General features: G+C 37.4%; 3 protein-coding genes across 8 annotated transcripts in view; 2 read left to right on the top strand and 1 right to left on the bottom strand.

Annotated features, from left to right (window-relative positions):
- LOC149936406 (nucleolar protein 4) overlaps positions 1-11,629 on the top strand; it is a 50,839-nt gene extending 39,210 nt beyond the window's left edge. Inside the window, exons 2-10 of one of the 4 annotated variants that reach the window (XM_090154514.1) lie at positions 122-265; positions 1,534-1,878; positions 3,204-3,300; positions 4,486-4,901; positions 4,963-5,106; positions 5,497-5,709; positions 6,240-6,365; positions 7,719-8,151; positions 10,940-11,629. In XM_090154514.1, the coding sequence (XP_090010640.1) occupies positions 122-265; positions 1,534-1,878; positions 3,204-3,300; positions 4,486-4,901; positions 4,963-5,106; positions 5,497-5,709; positions 6,240-6,365; positions 7,719-8,151; positions 10,940-11,124 (2,103 nt within the window). In that variant the 3' untranslated portion in view covers positions 11,125-11,629. Of the gene's footprint in view, positions 1-121; positions 266-1,533; positions 1,879-3,203; positions 3,301-4,485; positions 4,902-4,962; positions 5,107-5,496; positions 5,710-6,236; positions 6,366-7,718; positions 8,152-10,939 lie in introns of all 4 variants that reach the window. The other 3 variants (XM_090154513.1, XM_090154515.1, XM_090154516.1) reach the window with 3 other exon arrangements.
- Positions 11,630-12,101: 472 nt separating this feature from the next.
- Positions 12,102-13,475, bottom strand: Naxd (NAD(P)HX dehydratase). Its single transcript, XM_090154521.1, has one exon. It carries the CDS (start codon positions 13,328-13,330, stop codon positions 12,365-12,367), a length of 966 nt encoding a protein of 321 aa, XP_090010647.1. The 5' UTR covers positions 13,331-13,475; the 3' UTR covers positions 12,102-12,364.
- LOC149936408 (inositol hexakisphosphate kinase 1-like) lies at positions 13,278-16,331 on the top strand. Of its 3 annotated transcripts, none has more exons than XM_090154519.1 (8): positions 13,278-13,763; positions 13,909-14,005; positions 14,059-14,185; positions 14,245-14,383; positions 14,452-14,648; positions 14,710-14,885; positions 14,963-15,240; positions 15,310-16,331. In XM_090154519.1, the coding sequence occupies exons 2-8, from the start codon at positions 13,949-13,951 to the stop codon at positions 15,635-15,637; spliced, it is 1,302 nt and encodes a 433-aa protein (XP_090010645.1). In that variant the 5' UTR covers positions 13,278-13,763; positions 13,909-13,948; the 3' UTR covers positions 15,638-16,331. The 3 variants fall into 3 exon arrangements, with proteins under 3 accessions (XP_090010645.1, XP_090010643.1, XP_090010646.1); XM_090154517.1 differs by having other exon boundaries at positions 13,829-14,005; positions 15,310-16,330; XM_090154520.1 differs by lacking the exon at positions 13,278-13,763 and adding an exon at positions 13,810-13,828.
- The last annotated feature ends 33 nt before the right edge of the window (positions 16,332-16,364 follow it).

Genomic DNA, 16,364 nt, shown 5'->3' on the forward strand with positions numbered 1-16,364 from the left:
ATAAACGTCAACCTTGAGAATTGTGATCTTAACCTTCAAAAAGGCGATCTTTATGATCGAAAACTTGGTCACTTTGGTGTTTATAGTTGTTTCATGGGATTCTCTGACGTTGCTTTTACAGGCTGGTAACGTGAAAGATGACGAGAGCGCCATCTACAAGAAAGTGGCGGTGGTGGAGAATTTCTACGACATCATCTACGATGTGCACGTCGAAATGGACGGACGAGGAGGGAAACACGCTGGACAAAAAAGGACGTACAAAGCGGTAAGTACCCTGAGCCCTCAAAGAGATTTCTTACCGCGAAATGGCGCCACCCGCCAATACTAGAATCTTATTAATCGAAAGCTAAAGAGCCCCTAATGATACGTGGCACCATCTAGCGTTGAGATAAAGTTAACGATATTTCTAAATCTAAGAAAAGTATGAAGTGAAATAGGGTAAAATTAAGATAAAATAGCAAAAATCTAAAGGATAGGAAGTGTCGTATTGCCTTTGATAAGTTTAAAGAACTTGTAAAAACCTTAGGCAAAAGTCTGGGAATTTATTCAATTTCATTTCGGTTGTAAATGGAAAACGTTTACTTAAATATAAATTAAAATTTTCAAAATTGTAACTTAAAAAAATCAGGGAAAATCTCCGAAAATTGATCAGGAAAAATTTGGGAAAGGCGGGAAATTTCGCGACCGAAACGAGTCTAGGTGGCGTAACGGCGCTAGCTTCTCCGAGGTAGCACCTATAATCTAGCGTCTGCTACCGGCAAATTAAAAAGTCATAAGAACGTTTTTTCTTAAATAATATAAGCAGACGATGCAAAATTTATATTAAAATGCAAGTATCATTATTTATAAAGTCAAATTTACGAATAACGATGAGGAAAAACTAATAGCGTCTGCTTTGCCGCTACCTATCTAGATTTCAATGGCGAACCCAAGGGGGCGTAGCGATAGTTTTCGGTCGCGAATAGCCTTTGAAGATTGAAGGTGTCCAGCCAACTACGCAAATGTTATACATTAGTTGCTTCGTATTTTGTTATTAAAGCAAATTAAATTACAGGGGTAACGATATAATTTTTGGCCAGTACATATTTATTTTTTTCACAATAATTAGGAAAACAGAGGAATACAATAATAATAATAATAATATGCCTATAATTACAGTAATAATTACTGACCAATTAGCGGTATACTCCTTACCTCCATAAAAACTCCAAAAACGGGATGTCTCCCCCGTTTGGCTTTACGAGTCTAAAGGGTTTGAGTACAATACGCCTAAAAAACAGTCAATGTTGGAAAACATTGTCCATCCATCTCTCCATAGTATCTGCCACGATCCTTATATATAAAAATCGTTATTTTCAAGCCGTAATCCAGCTACCAACAAAAAAACTAGTGGGCGGGAGGTGGGCCTATGAGAGCGTATTGGGAATACAGGCCCGTGGGGGACGTGGGGGTTTTAATACGTAACTGTTCCTTTCATTTTTTGCTCTATCCTTTTACATTTTCTTTTTTTCCCCGTCGTCGTCATTATTTCAGATAGCCGAGACGTACGCCTTCTTGCCTCGCGAGGCGGTGACCCACTTCTTGATGTCTTGCTCGGACTGCCAGAAGCGGATGCACCTGGCAGCCAGCGAAGGCGGGCGAGCGTCCAAGGCGCAGCACAGCAACGGAGAGAGCGACCCCAGCAGCTCCCCCGACTCGGCGTCGTCGGCGACGGTGGCCGCCGCGCAGCCCAGAGTCTCGCCCGTCGACGAGTTGGGAGTCGACCCGCCCGAAATCGACTACAGCATGCCCATCACGACCACCTATCTGAAGCACATGAGGAGGCTGGGATACATCGATGACGATACCATCAACACCGAGAGAGAAGCGGTAAACCACGTAAAACGAACAACTTTCATTTTACCTTTTGTAATTAATCCCCCCCCCTTTTTTTTACCCGCCTGAAAATTCGCCGAACGAATACGGACGCGTTTTCGATTTACGCGCCTTTATCGCGTCTAATCGTATTCGCATTATAAACGTAAGAGTTGCCAGATTGAAAGCGAATTATCGTATGGAGATTCGATTCGGATCGTATTTGAAAAATAAGAATCGTAGGTGTAGAAACAAGTCGGTTAAACGCCAAAGTGATTGAAATATAAAATAAACATTAAATGTATCATGGTTTTAGGTGGGTAATTGATTGAAAAATAAAATAAACAATAAATATTTAAGGTGGGTAATTAAACTTTACTATTTATAGCAACCGTACTTTGGATCGTATTATTAGCGTGCGATTCCACCTAATATCGACCATCGTATCATTGGGATAATTATCGAACAAATACGATAGATAGCGTACATCTGGCAACTCTGTATAACGCTGTCTCGTTAATCGTTATAGACTGCCTTTAAACAAGGTGATTTAATTATCATACGGCTGAATATTAATTTAACTAGGAAGATCATTATTCTTGGAAATCGTAAAGACGTAGTAAATAAATAGACGCTAAAAGAAATTATTCGCTCCAAAATAAAAACCGTCAAAAGGAAGGGTTTTTAAATTAAAAACGCGTGAATCTCGATGATATCGCCCATTTTTTCGTCGCACGTGTAATTATTTATTCTGATAATAAAATAGAATCACGTGGGCTTAGCAATATTTATCTGCATTTGTCTTAGCCAATAAGATTATCCCTTCCGAGCAAGCACGCGCCAATTTACACAATGAACCGATGAAGATTTTCAAATCAATTTCTTTTAAGATCTATTATAAGATTACGACCTCTAAAATCACAGCCAACTTTGATAACGCACTGTTCGCCAACAGCGCGTTATCAAAGTTGGCCGTTCTAAAATTTACCGAGCGGTTTTTATAGAAACATTCAAAAGTGGCAGCGCATATTTTAAAATGTCGTACTCACCGCTAAGATCTTTTTAACAAGTTTAATTATTTTAATCTATAATATATGCATATTTGTAGCCGGTGACATTTAACAGTTCTTTAAACTTAACGGTTACAAGTATAAATATAAGATACATTGCGTAATTGTAACGGTAAAGAGTGTAAATTGATTTATGAAGTTTAAGCCTTGGCGTAGGGTTTCATTATCAAAACTTCGCGCTCACGCGAATTTTGTGCCATAAAAAACCTTTTACGATTTATTTAATAAGCGATGAATGTTTCGGAATACATGTTAAAGTTATTTACCTATTACCAAAAGGATTCAATTTCTAACTCGGACGAAAGTGAAATCAGCGAGGCGCCTCCGGCGAGTCAAGACGGTACTTGTAACAGCGCCGAGTGTCAAACGGACGAAGGTACTTTCGGAACACCATCAGACTATAATTATATTTCATAAGTGTGTCAGTTCATCGATTAATTAACTAAAGGTTTATTTAGCGTCTAACCTCTCAAGACAAGGTTCGTGGTAAATCGGTGTAAATAATTTTAGTTAGGCACCGGATATGAGTGTGTAACGCAATCTACAATTATTGTTAAATTCCGATTTTATATTTTATTAGCTGATTTGTTCACCATCATTTCCGATTTACAGCATAATACCGCTAGGTGGCGAGGAGACATTGAAATATTATTTTGTTAATTATTCAATACATAGTTTGCATCCCTACGTCATCAATGACGCAGTTCCAAGTATAGATATAAGAACCAAGAATAAATATTTAATTTGAGCAAGAATGAACGGTTCTTTGCCGCCATTTTGAAGGTGTAGATTTCTTAGTAAAACGGGAGGGTTAACAGTTTCAATCGTCTGTTTGCGGATTTTAATTATTTTCAAATGATTAAGGATTTATTTTCACGTTAAAAATGGTTATCTGCCTGGTTAAAAATTGTTCGAGTAGTTCAATTACCAAGGGAGAGCGAAAATTGTTTATTTTATTCGATAGTGAAGGTAATTGTAAAAAGGATGACCGCAAAGGCCTAACTTTGATAAGCTTTGTTAACTTCTTTTCGTAGATATTTCTGTCGTAATTTGATATTTTATTTAAATAACCCGGCCTTAGAATCTTATCTGGCTTTGTTTAGGGCCCATTTAAAATTTTAAAGCATAAATCTAATACGTTTTGTAGCTTTGACGAGATTACCAACAAAATGGCTACCTATTTAGTAGCTACGCGCGAAATGGTTTGAATTTTTGATCGCCCTCCCAGTTTCCTTGGAGACCATAGGCCCCTCCCTTCGGTGCAAACTATGAATGGTCAGTTCGTGGAAATTATTACTGGTATGGAGTGACGTATAATTGTCGTCACACTCAAAAACACCAGCTCCTCTTACGATAAAAAGATGCAACTCACGATGACGACGATACAAAGGGCACTTATTCGAGGAAATTACCAAAAATATGTGGTCATTTTTTTAGAAATGGCTCTGTACAAATTTAACACGCGCAACATAGCGAACCGACACACTTATGGGAACCATAATTATAAACATACACGGAATGAAATAATAAAAACTAAAATGTTTATTTATTCCAAACATAGCCAATTCGGGAGAGGAACTGAGCAACCCGTTCGAGGCTTCTGTGATGGTAGGTGACGATGGTACTATAGGAGGAGACGTGACCAGTCAGCAAGGCAGCCAAGAAGAAGAGGAAGAGGAGGAAGACAAAGAAGAACCGGAAGAAGAGGGGCCCATAGACATGACGCCCGTGAGGCAGCAGCCCAAAGAGGAACCGGAACAAGTGAACGAACCTCGATCGTCAGCGGACAAAGTGAAACAAGAATGGTGCGCTCCTTCACCAGCCGGCGATTCCATCAACTTCAGTCGCCTTCCACCGGAGACGAAGAGAGTTCCCCAGTACTATCATAATCAAGCCCACGCACCAATTGTAGGTGCAGCTTCTAGCGTTCCTATATCGACGGCAGCCCACCAGGAAAACCTTTACGATCATATTATGGTACGGAGCGGTACGAGTTAAAGGTTGTACTCTTTCCTAACACGTGATTATTGATTTGTAGCACTCTCCAAACGGGGGTGCTCCGGAGACGCTGGTGGATAACATGTCAGTCAGTACCAAAGAGGAAGACGACGAAGATGAAGACGAGGACACGGACAAAATCGATCAAAATCAATGCGATCCCGAGAGACTCAAAGCTTTCAATGTAAATAACGCGTCCATTTTGATTTTTCATTCCTCAGTCCTGTCCGTAACGTCAACGTAAGCGTCCAGTAACTAATACAACTACGGGCCTGGAACGGATTCTTTCACGGGGGTAATGCCATAAAAGTTCGATTTTTAAACACTAGATGGCGCGGACTTTGTAAATTGTAAAAAAAAAAATATTTTTTATTTTTATCGCGTTTCTTTTTTAGTTTAATGAGCTTGTTTGACGTAAAACCTTGCTTATAAGTAATAATTAATTAATTTCCCGTCAAAACGTTTAAACTGGCGCCATCTAGGAGCAATAAAAGCGTAAAAATCTAACCTCTAAGGGCTTCCCTCTAAATGTTTCTTTCCCTGTAAGCTATTTGTGACTCGGTACCCCTTTCAGATGTTCGTCCGTTTATTTGTGGATGAGAATCTCGATCGGATGATCCCTATTTCGAGGCAGCCAAAAGAGAAAATCCAAGCCATTATCGACTCTTGTTCGCGTCAGTTCCCCGAATTCGGGGACAGAGCCCGCAAACGGATACGGACGTACTTGAAATCGTGTCGAAGGAACAAAAGGACCAGGGAACAATGCGGATGGGACATGGTCAGGCCCGTAAGAAATTATCATTTCATTCTTAACGCTATACTTACCGCGCGTTTTGTAATTTGCACTAAGAAAAGGTAAGGAGCTGTGTTGTAATATAATTTTAACGCGTCACGGACAAAAAAGGGAGTCAACACCGGCGTGATGACGTCAAAGCTACTGTCGCGCTTTACTTGGACGTCATCATGTTGCTTCAAGAGCCCCTTTTTATTGCCCCATTATCGTGTTGGCATCATGGCGACGCGTTAAAATTGTTGCACAAAACAACGCCTTACCTTTTTTCGTGATTTCTGTCGGAGAAAAGTCTCGTATTTTCGTTTATACCGTTGAGAAAATCAGCCATCAAAACCCTATAACGGTATTTAGGATTACAAATAAAGCGGAAAGTAGTAGTACGCCTTTCATCGATTTTTCCGCCTCAACCCACGCGGGAAAAAAGTCTTTTGAAAAACGCTTTGCCGCGTGACTTGTTGGCTACGCCGGAGGAGCGTTCGGCGAGGAGGACGACAATAACAGGTGTTTTCCTCTTTTCGTAGCAGTCGAGACCGACGCTGCCGCATCTAACATCCGCATTAGCCGAACAGATTCTGGCTGCGGCCTGCGAGAACGAAAGCCAAAATGCCAAGCGAATGCGTCTCGGACTCAAACCAATCGCCGTTCAACTAGTAAGATGTCACAAATACCTTACTTCGGAGAAGTATACGATATAGCTGTTACGAGATAATTATCTACGCTATCAAAATTAAACGTGAACTTTCGCAGACTCGAGGCAGTTTTTAGTAAATTCTCGCCGATACTACTTCTACTAAATGTAGAATTTAATTAAAGATCAACAAAATTGGAGTGGGGAAAACTAAATGGCAGAATCTGCTCAAACTGCACCGTAACACTGGCATGATTTATCTAATTGGCAGAATCTGCTCAAACTGCACCGTAACACTGGCATGATTTATCTAATTGGCAGAATCTGCTCAAACTGCACCGTAACACTGGCATGATTTATCTAATTGGCAGAATCTGCTCAAACTGCACCGTAACACTGGCATGATTTATCTAATTGGCAGAATCTGCTCAAACTGCACCGTAACACTGGCATGATTTATCTAATTGGCAGAATCTGCTCAAACTGCACCGTAACACTGGCATGATTTATCTAATTGGCAGAATCTGCTCAAACTGCACCGTAACACTGGCATGATTTAACTAAGTGGCAGAATCTGCTCAAACTGCACCGTAACACTGGCGAAACGTGAAATGGTTTAACTAACGACGTAAGTGGCAGAATCTGCTCAAACTGCACGGTGACACTGGCGAAAGGTGGCATGATTTAGTGCAACGTCAAAGATACTAGTTTTGGTGTCTCGGTGCTGATTGAACCGGTTCGGCCATGTAGCTTTCCCCACGCCACTTTTACTGCCCTTTAAAACTACGTTGGGACCTTTACGTATTTATAAACCATATTTTCCCGATGTAATAATTTTAGTAAGTCGCCCGCACTATTATTGTTCTCTTCGGAAACGTGTTTTGAATCCGAGACGTGTTTTAAAAAATCACCGTAGTCTTCGAAAGTAAACGTTTTCAAGCGATTTACAGTAGCGGTATAGTGAAATGGATACTTATCTCGTAATGGTATATTATATACTTCTGGTTACTTATATTTTCTTAGCTGCTAGTGCGCACCGTCTTTTATGGTAAATAATAGTGTCCTACGCGTTTGTTGATTTATCTTATAAGTAGCAAACTGTATATACACTTGGAATGTCCTGATTTTTCTCATAGAAACAGCGTGGTTTACAATCGCGAAGGCGGCAGATTTTCATAATACGCACTTCTTACATTTAAGTGCATAGTTTAAGCAACGCCCGTTCCTCCAGACGCATTCGCAGCATGGTGTCAATGGATCCTTAGACTTTCCAAGTGTATGCGCGTATAGTTTCCTGTTATAAGCAATTAAATATTGCAGTCGTGGAAATAAACGCTCGGCCTGAATGAGATCCAAATTTTCTTTCTCCCAACAGGAAGAGGTGAATCCTCACGCGGCTGCTGTGGCCACCAAAACTGTAGCCACGGTTCATGCCACCCCGGCACCCATGGAGTGCGACTCTCGCATAGGGCAGCAAGCGTCCAGCGTCAAGTGCGTCAAAGAGACCGTCAAAACCCAACCTTTCTCGGTTCCTCATCAACAACCCTTGGGGGGTCATCATTCGCCCCGCAGTGGAACGGCGGCAGGGGCCCTCAGCGCCTGCCCCAACGCGGCGACCGTCGGTGCCAACACGGCGGCGGGGGTCAACCTGAACGGGGCCATTGCGGCGGCGGCGGCCGCTGCCGCGGTTTCGGGACAAGCTATCAACAATAACAACTCAACGTGTGCCAGTAGATATCAAGGACTTGTCTATTCGCAAGTCCCCCAGCATAATGCGAACACCACAGCCGCCCCAAACCCGCCAACTGGTGAGCGCTTCACCGTTGTATCACTAGTATATAATATCTCTTAAACGGAGTATGGTGGACAGGATGACCAGGGAAAGGTCTTGAAACCTTTATAGGAAAAATAGGAATTTTAGAGGCGAATTATAGGAAAATATATAAAATTAAATAGGCCAATTATAGGAAAATATATGAAATTAAAAAGGGCAATTATAGGAAAATATATGAAATTAACAAGGGCAATTATAGGAAAATATATGAAATTAAAAAGGGCAATTATAGGAAAATATATGAAATTAAAAAGGGCAATTATAGGAAAATATATGAAATTAAAAAGGGCAATTATAGGAAAATATATGAAATTAAAAAGGGCAATTATAGGAAAGTATAGGAAACCACATAGAAAAATATGTTGTAAGTTGTCTTGACGTATTAATGAGTCAGATCATAGGTAATATAGAGCTCCACATCCTAGATGCTATCTATATTTAGTTACCATGGTACCTGTGAAGCTAATGTTTTCGGAGTTCCGGCAGGAAGTGGGTAAACGCTATTGATTTACCTCGTCTATTTTATCTTTGGTCAAATCATTGAGTTGGTAATATAGTACTTCTAGAGCCACAGTTTTTATCTGCTTTGGCTGGGGTCTCAGGAACACTTTCTTGAAATCGTGTATCGACGCTTACATCTATCATTAGTCGGTTGCGTCACCTATCTTTTAAAGAAAATAAATATTTTTTAAATATCATCTACTACGCCAGTGGTAGATTGCGCCACTATCTTAAATTAATCTCACCGCTAGCTTGCGGTAGATGACGCCTGTCCGCAACCAACTAAGGATAACTATTTACCAATTTGGGCTCTAGCAGTACTATATTCCCAACTCAATGGGTCAGATATGCTGTATGCTAATTGGACGTTTGAACCTGACACCTTAACAACACCGTACGGTTGTTTTTTAAAAAAATCTTGTAATTAAAACTGGTTTTAAAATAGTTTTACCTAAACAACTTTTCATCATCGTTACTCATGTACCCTGCTTTATCTCCAAATGCCTGACACGAATTGGGGATATTCAAACAAGTGGTGCTATCTGTGGCCTGACCTTGAAACTAAAATATACATTTTCCTATTTTGCCGGCAGCGTTGCTAGACGTACCATAATTATGGTACAATTCAATAATTCTGGCTAGGAATTTGGAACGTACCATAATTTCACCAGTGTGCCATATTGTACGTCATTTTGCAATAATTTTAACAGACCGTAATATATTTTACATAATTCTGATAGGACATACCATATTGTCCATAATTTTCGAACCCACGCACTCATGCGCAGCCCAAAAAGATTATTAGTCTGCTTTGTTTAAATTAAATCTAGACGTCGACAAATTATCTAAACAAGCCTACATAATGCTAGTATAATAATTTGGAAAATAATTCAAAATTTTTTGAGTTTGCATACCATAATTTTCATTTTTACATCTGGCAACGCTGTTTGCCGGGAAATCATGATAAATTTGAAAATAAAAATAAGTAAGACTTGCAAAATGAGTGGGAAACTGTGAAATTATAGGAAAATAGGTGAAAATAAAGAAATTTATAGGGGGGGGGGGGCATTTTCGTTTTGACCAGTAAGTAACACACTATATGCACCGGGTGCCACCCATGCTAGCTACGCCACAGTTAAGTAGGCCAAGTATATAAGGGACCCCCTTTTTTATTTATTGGGACCCTTTAAAGAATTTTGGCGTTCCTTTTTATTTCTTAAAGCTAGCCAAATAAGATGATTCATACTAAAAATTTCAATTTCTACGGTACCTGCAGGGACGAATTAACACTATTGGGGGCCCTATGCTAAGTAGAATTTGTGGCCAATGTGGTTATAAAAATAAAATAATTAAAATGCCAATAGAATGGAAGATGGCACACTTGGCACATGCCTTAATTCAGCCCTGGCTACCTGTAATAATTTTCTTTGGAAATTTAAAGGGAGTATAACCTTTTCCGGAATTTGGGGTAGTAATACCTAATTCCCTCTCCTCATTTTTCTAACCACGAGTTATACGTAGTGTGAAATACCGTGGTTTTTGAGGAATTATCCCACTAATAGTATCCCCGCTTTGGTGGTAGTGCTTAAATTTCTCATATCTACTAGAAGGCCTATAGTGAATCTAAAACCACGTACCTCATTATTAAGAAATTATATTTGAATAAATATCCACACTACAATGAAAATTATTAATTTATAGCTCAGATATTGTGGTTTATATGTTAATTAAGAGTGCATTTAAAAAATAAACACTAAATATGAAATAATAATGGTTTCAAGAGAGAAAACCTCTCCAGGGCGGGCACGCTTCCTCTAATAGAAGAATAGGGTGTTTCTACTATCGTTCTAGACTAGCGCCATGAGCGAGAAAAGAGAGAAGCTAGGTATTTCGCATCCTACCAAACAAGGAAGGTTCTACTCCCTTTAAGGAGTTGAAAAGTCAACCCCTAAACGTTTTCGTTTATTTAAAAAATTTTGGGTCCCCTTGCTAAGATTTGGGTTACTATTTAAATATTAAGATAGGCCATAGCATACCTTGCCTACCCCCTGGTAGTATTTTATTATTTTAATAACTTCCAAAACTATTACATTAGAAAAATGTAATTGATACATTTTACAACCTCAGACAGAGTAAATTTTGAGCCATAATGCCCTCATTGAAGGTTCATGTTTAATAATTTATTACATAAGGGAGATATTATATACTTCTGGGAATATAAATTGGTTATGATCATACTCTATTATCAATTATTTTTTCAGTGGTTTCTGGTCCTACAGACTTAAGTGTTAAGAAGGAACGATGTCCGTCGTCCATGCTAAAATACACACTAAATGCCAATGAGGTAACGGCTGTCAAGCAGTTAATATGCGGATATCGGGAATCAGCTGCCTTTCTTTTGAGATCAGCCGATGAGTTAGAACAGCTTTTACTCCAACAAAATTAGAACAAAAGATTTTTTAAACTAAAAAAACACAAGACTATAAAGAGTTCCAGTTGTGCCTAATTTTTCACCACCCTTCCCCCCTCTGCGTTAGTCATAGGTTTTCTTCGAGAAAAAGGATAAATCTCAAAACTCAAAAGGTGCCTGGAAAAGCTTCATTTGATAAAAAGTTACTTTTTGTCTCAAACCATTTGAAAAGAAAAGTGCCAACTTTTGTATAAATACTTTCATTAACATAATGGTACTAATATTTGATAGCTTTTAAATGTGTCTTTCAAAAAATTACACCCCGAATATTTAATTTATTATAATTAGTTGCGAAAGCCATTATTTTTTCGGCATTGACTGTGGAAATATTCCTTAAAAATTTTAATATTGTTTACTCCTGTCCAAAAACATTCCATATTATATAGTGCAATCATTTCCATTGTTTAAAAATATATTAACTTTTAAGTATTTTGTTCACTATAATATTTAAAAAAAAAGTGTATTATAAAGTATTAATTATGCTATTTTTACCTGGTATTTTTAATACAACTCTTGTTCAAAAGAGGGAAAAGAAAGTCATATTTTAAAGTATTTATATATATAAAAACACTTATTTGTACTATCTCACTATATACTCTTTGTTGTATTATAAGTGTTTATTATGTGAAAAAAAAATGTTCATAGATGTTGTTTAAGAACTTTTAGATGTTCGAAATAAAAGGTGCCGTTAAAAAAATGGTGGCACAGATAGTTGGGACAAAAAACTACACCACTTTCACACCAACATTTCTAAGAAATATATCAAAAATTTTAAAACTTTTATAACTTCAAATGTAAAAAAAGTATATGTACGTATCAGTTTTGTATAAGTGATGTAGTTATTATTTTTACGTTGCCTGTTTTTGGGAGAGAAAATTTTAAATTGGCCGGGGTTGTGCACATACAAGGGAAGAATTATTTAAATTTAGTGCCATACAAATTTATAAATTATTCTCCGTACTTTATTATTTCTAGTCCACATTTTCTTTTCTTCTTTCAAATTGGAAGAAATGTGTTTATATTTTACCTCAAAATTCATTCCATTTTGTCATTTTCAAAAATGTTTAATTTCATGAAATATTTGTAACAAATATTTAAATACAAGTTAATTTTCATTAATAACTTGTCAATTATTTCCGGGATGAGAAAAATCATGTCCACCCAGTTGCAAGTTATAAAACATAACAGGAATGTAAGTAAAACAGTCAAATTTTATCTAATCAACTGTAAACAGACTAGAAAATGCCTTTTGAATTTGCAATATCATATCAGATGTGGTCATACTGCGACCAAAAGTGGCAAAAGCCATTCTACTACAGCGTCTGGTCAAAAGACAAGCTCCTAATGCGGAAACCATGGGGGCACTCAATTCACCCAGACCAACATCTACTATTTCATGATTTCTAAAATGTTTGAAGCTCCAAAAATTGAATACAGCTAGGGACCCTGCTAACAAATCACCTTGGCCTCCACATCTTCTGGGACTCCCTGTTTCAGTACATGTAATAGTTTTACGACCATTTGATATCACGTCTGTTTCATTTTTCAGTACAATTGTAACATTTCCAAGTATGTTTGCCATGTTTTGCACCTTGATCATGGTGCTACTTTCTGGATCTTTGGATATAACTGAAGAAACCAGGCCCACGGTCTCGCAGAGCTTAGCAAATTCAACAGCATTGGGTGTAAGAATAGCTTTTTCATAATCTCGAATCAAATCTAGATCTGTGTTCAGGAAATGCAACGCATCAGCGTCAAATACCATAGGAAGCTGCAACTCTTTAGCACGAACAATAACATCTCGTAATGATCTATAGACTGCTGGACTACGTCCCAGTCCGGGTCCGATAACCAGGGAATGAAGACGAGGTAGTACATGACATATCTCTTCAGAGGCTCTGGTATAATCCAACACAGGGTGTACAATTAGTTCGGGGCTATAGCATTTAATGACAGTTGCAGAGTCGGAAGTGCAAAATACATGAGAAAGATCACAACCAACTTTGAGCGCAGATATTGCGGCGAAGTAAGGGGCACCGGTGTAATCCTTACTACCACCAATAACGCCAACTCTTCCAGCTTGGCCCTTGTGCAAATTGAATGACAATGGGGGGATAATTAACGACACAATACGCGCTTGCTCTTCCTGGTCGCACGTTTTATCCATCTCAGACGACGCCATTTTTGAACACAAAAATACAAAAATTGCGATAGACACTACTGGCAGATCGCGCTACTTACCAACCATAACAAATACTAATGGACAATCTAAGTTTCAAGTGATAGCTTTTACCTATCATTGCTTAGTCCCTAACAAGACCCACAATCAAGGTAGTTTGACGCTATTTTATGTATAAACGTTCACCAAGAAAACAGGGGGAGCCGTTGAAGGAGATTATGCAAATTATAAATATCGTACTCTTTACCTAATTTTATTGTTTGGTATTCAATAATTTTACGGTTTTATTTAAAAAATTATATATTTATTTATTCGATTTAATTGGAAATAAACTGTAATCATATTCAATACGACGATTCGTACGAAAAATTCAAGTGGTAACTGGTAAGTAATTTTCAAAGAAACGTATTTGCACTGAAATGCATTGATTTTCAAGGTAAGCCAGTCATAGGAATTCCCTGGTATTGTAGACGCTATCAAAACAAAATTTTGACCTTCTAGGTAACTACAGTATAGATGTAAATATAGTCATATCAACGTCAGTTTTTGTGAAGGATGTGTTTGGTCTTACCAATATTTAGGCAAAATAATATTAATTTAGCAAAGGAATGTTGCAACTCTATGGCAGCTCAAGAAAATCTCTGTCAGCCTATTCAGTTGGAACCTTTCATTCACCAAGTATAAGAAATTGTAACATTTTAAGTATTCTTTTATTAATATAGTCTTTCTAGGTTGGGGGAAGTTCATCTATGATGGAACTTGATAGTGCAACTATCTGTAAGCCACTAATTTCCCGAGAACAGTTATTTTATGAGAATGTTCCCGAATATATGAAACCTTATATACCAGACTATAGAGGTAAATTTTTTACCATAAAGGTATTATAAAAATGACATGCTAACTAATATTTCTATTAGGAGTAATTGAAGTTAGATTTGTAGAAGACCAAGATGGCTTTTTAAAAGTAACAGCGTTTGCAAATCCTGATGTTAAATTACCAAAATTATCTATTGAAAGTGAAAAAGTTCCCCAAAATATTTCAGTTACCAAGTGTAGGTAAGGTGAAAATATTACACTGCATTTTGATTACCCGCAAAAATATGCTAATTATTTTATTTTGTTAGAATAAAAGTCAGTAGATCGGGGAAAGTTGAAATAGTTAGCAATGAATCGGAGCGAGAAAGTGGTCAAGTGTTCGATGAAGATTGTGCGAGTGAAAACCGTAGGAGAAGTCTGCATAATCCATGGGTTCTACATTGCCATCGTGAACAGCTCAGCAGAATTCATCATGACTCAAATTCTTCCATAGTTTATACTCAAAGTACCAAATCTCCAATTATTTGAAGAATTGTCAAGTTTAAATAACCAATAATTTATTTCAGAATACATTTTACTTGAAAATTTGACTTCCAAATATCATTACCCTTGTGTTTTGGACCTTAAAATGGGTACCAGGCAATACGGCGATGACGCTCCTCTATCCAAAAGGCAAACTCAAGATGCCAAAGTGGCTGCTACCACTTCCTCTAAATTAGGGTTGCGCATATGCGGAATGCAGGTAACAGTTAACCACCAAAATATAAAAAAAAATCTTACTAAAATCTTTCCCTACATTTGAGAGTTGAAATCTTGCAGGTTTATCATTTATCTGACAGTCATTTTTTGTGCCATAACAAATACTACGGTCGCGCATTAACAACGGAAGGATTCAAACAAACACTAATTCAGTTTCTCCATAATGGGAAAGAGCTGAGAACTGAACTGATATCTCCTCTAATTGAGAGGCTACGCGATTTGGAAGCAGTAATAAGCACTCTGGACACATTCCGTTTCTTCACAAGTTCTCTCCTGATTATTTACGATGGCAAAGATCCTTCGGAGACCAACTACAACGGAAATAGGAACCAAGATGAGTAAGGGAGCATTGAGAGAGATTTTAATCTATTATCTGAGACTAAATGCGGATTAAAATGTTTCTTCAGATTAAACGCGAAACAAGTCAACGATGGATCGAGTCACGAGGCTGACAATCGCAGATTAAGTGAAGAAAAAGATGAATTAAACTCTAGCAAGGCAGATCGGGGGGAAAATGCAAATGTTGAGGATGAGAATGAAGGGTCAAAGTGCCTTACAACTTCAACAATTACGGAACATTTCCCAATTGTTGATGTTCGAATGATTGATTTTGCTCATTCAACATATAAAGGCATGGCTGGAGATAAGATTGTGCACAATGGCTCTGATGAGGGCTACCTCTTTGGCTTGGAAAATTTAATTAAACAGTTGCAATTAATTAGGAATGGTATTTGAAATAGCTAAAGCTATTTAATAAAAAAAATAGGTTAATTTATTGAAAGAGTACTTTTATAGTCATTTAAGGATTTTAATTATATTATTTACAAAATCTTAATCCTTAATTCCTCCGTTTTCCACGTGGAAAATAGTGGGGAAAACTCAAGATTTGTTGTTTAGCTTATTTAATTTTTCATTACATTTATTTTTACTGCGTTTAGAAAAATTTATTTACTAAAATTTATTTTTTTCTGTTAAACAGTATTTTTTTCTCGTAAATGTAATTAGTTGCAGTAAGTTTTAAGATTTTAGAATTTATACCAAGAGATAAGAATACCATAAGTTATTATCTAAATATCTTAAATTTAATGAGAATTAAAAGGTGTCAAACTTTATATATAAGGCCTATTAAAGTGTCTGAAATTTTGTTCTCTATTCACAGTTTTCAGACCTAGAAAAACTGTATAAAACAGTATTTATCCCTTACGTATGTATACATGTATATACTGGTTAATCTAGGTGAGGCTTTAGGCCTAATAGAATATTTGTAAAATGTAAATATATCTAGACTGTACCTAATAGGGATTTTAAAATGAGATTTGGGGAATCCAAAGTCAAAAAAGAATTTAAATCAACTTGTAGCACTAAAAACAACCTAATTCAAATTTTGGTTTAACTTTTTTGGTTAAACAAGATTTGTAGTTCTGTAACTGCGATATTTACCTCTATTTGTGAAAATAAATGT

Source organism: Leiobunum rupestre, chromosome 7, assembly GCF_980474605.1.
Source record: "Leiobunum rupestre chromosome 7, qqLeiRupe1.1.hap1, whole genome shotgun sequence".
NCBI lineage: Eukaryota > Metazoa > Arthropoda > Arachnida > Opiliones > Sclerosomatidae > Leiobunum > Leiobunum rupestre.

What these genes read in the sequence shown, in the direction of transcription:
- Naxd (XM_090154521.1), bottom strand. Translation starts at nt 13,330, where the DNA reads ATGGCGTCGTCTGAGATGGATAAAACGTGCGACCAGGAAGAGCAAGCG.
- LOC149936408 (XM_090154517.1), top strand. Translation starts at nt 13,883, where the DNA reads ATGTGTTTGGTCTTACCAATATTTAGGCAAAATAATATTAATTTAGCA. An exon ending in TTCCATAGTTTATACTCAAA is followed by an intron (nt 14,649 to 14,709) that starts GTACCAAATCTC and finishes AATTTATTTCAG; the next exon opens with AATACATTTTACTTGAAAAT. An exon ending in TGCGCATATGCGGAATGCAG is followed by an intron (nt 14,886 to 14,962) that starts GTAACAGTTAAC and finishes GAAATCTTGCAG; the next exon opens with GTTTATCATTTATCTGACAG.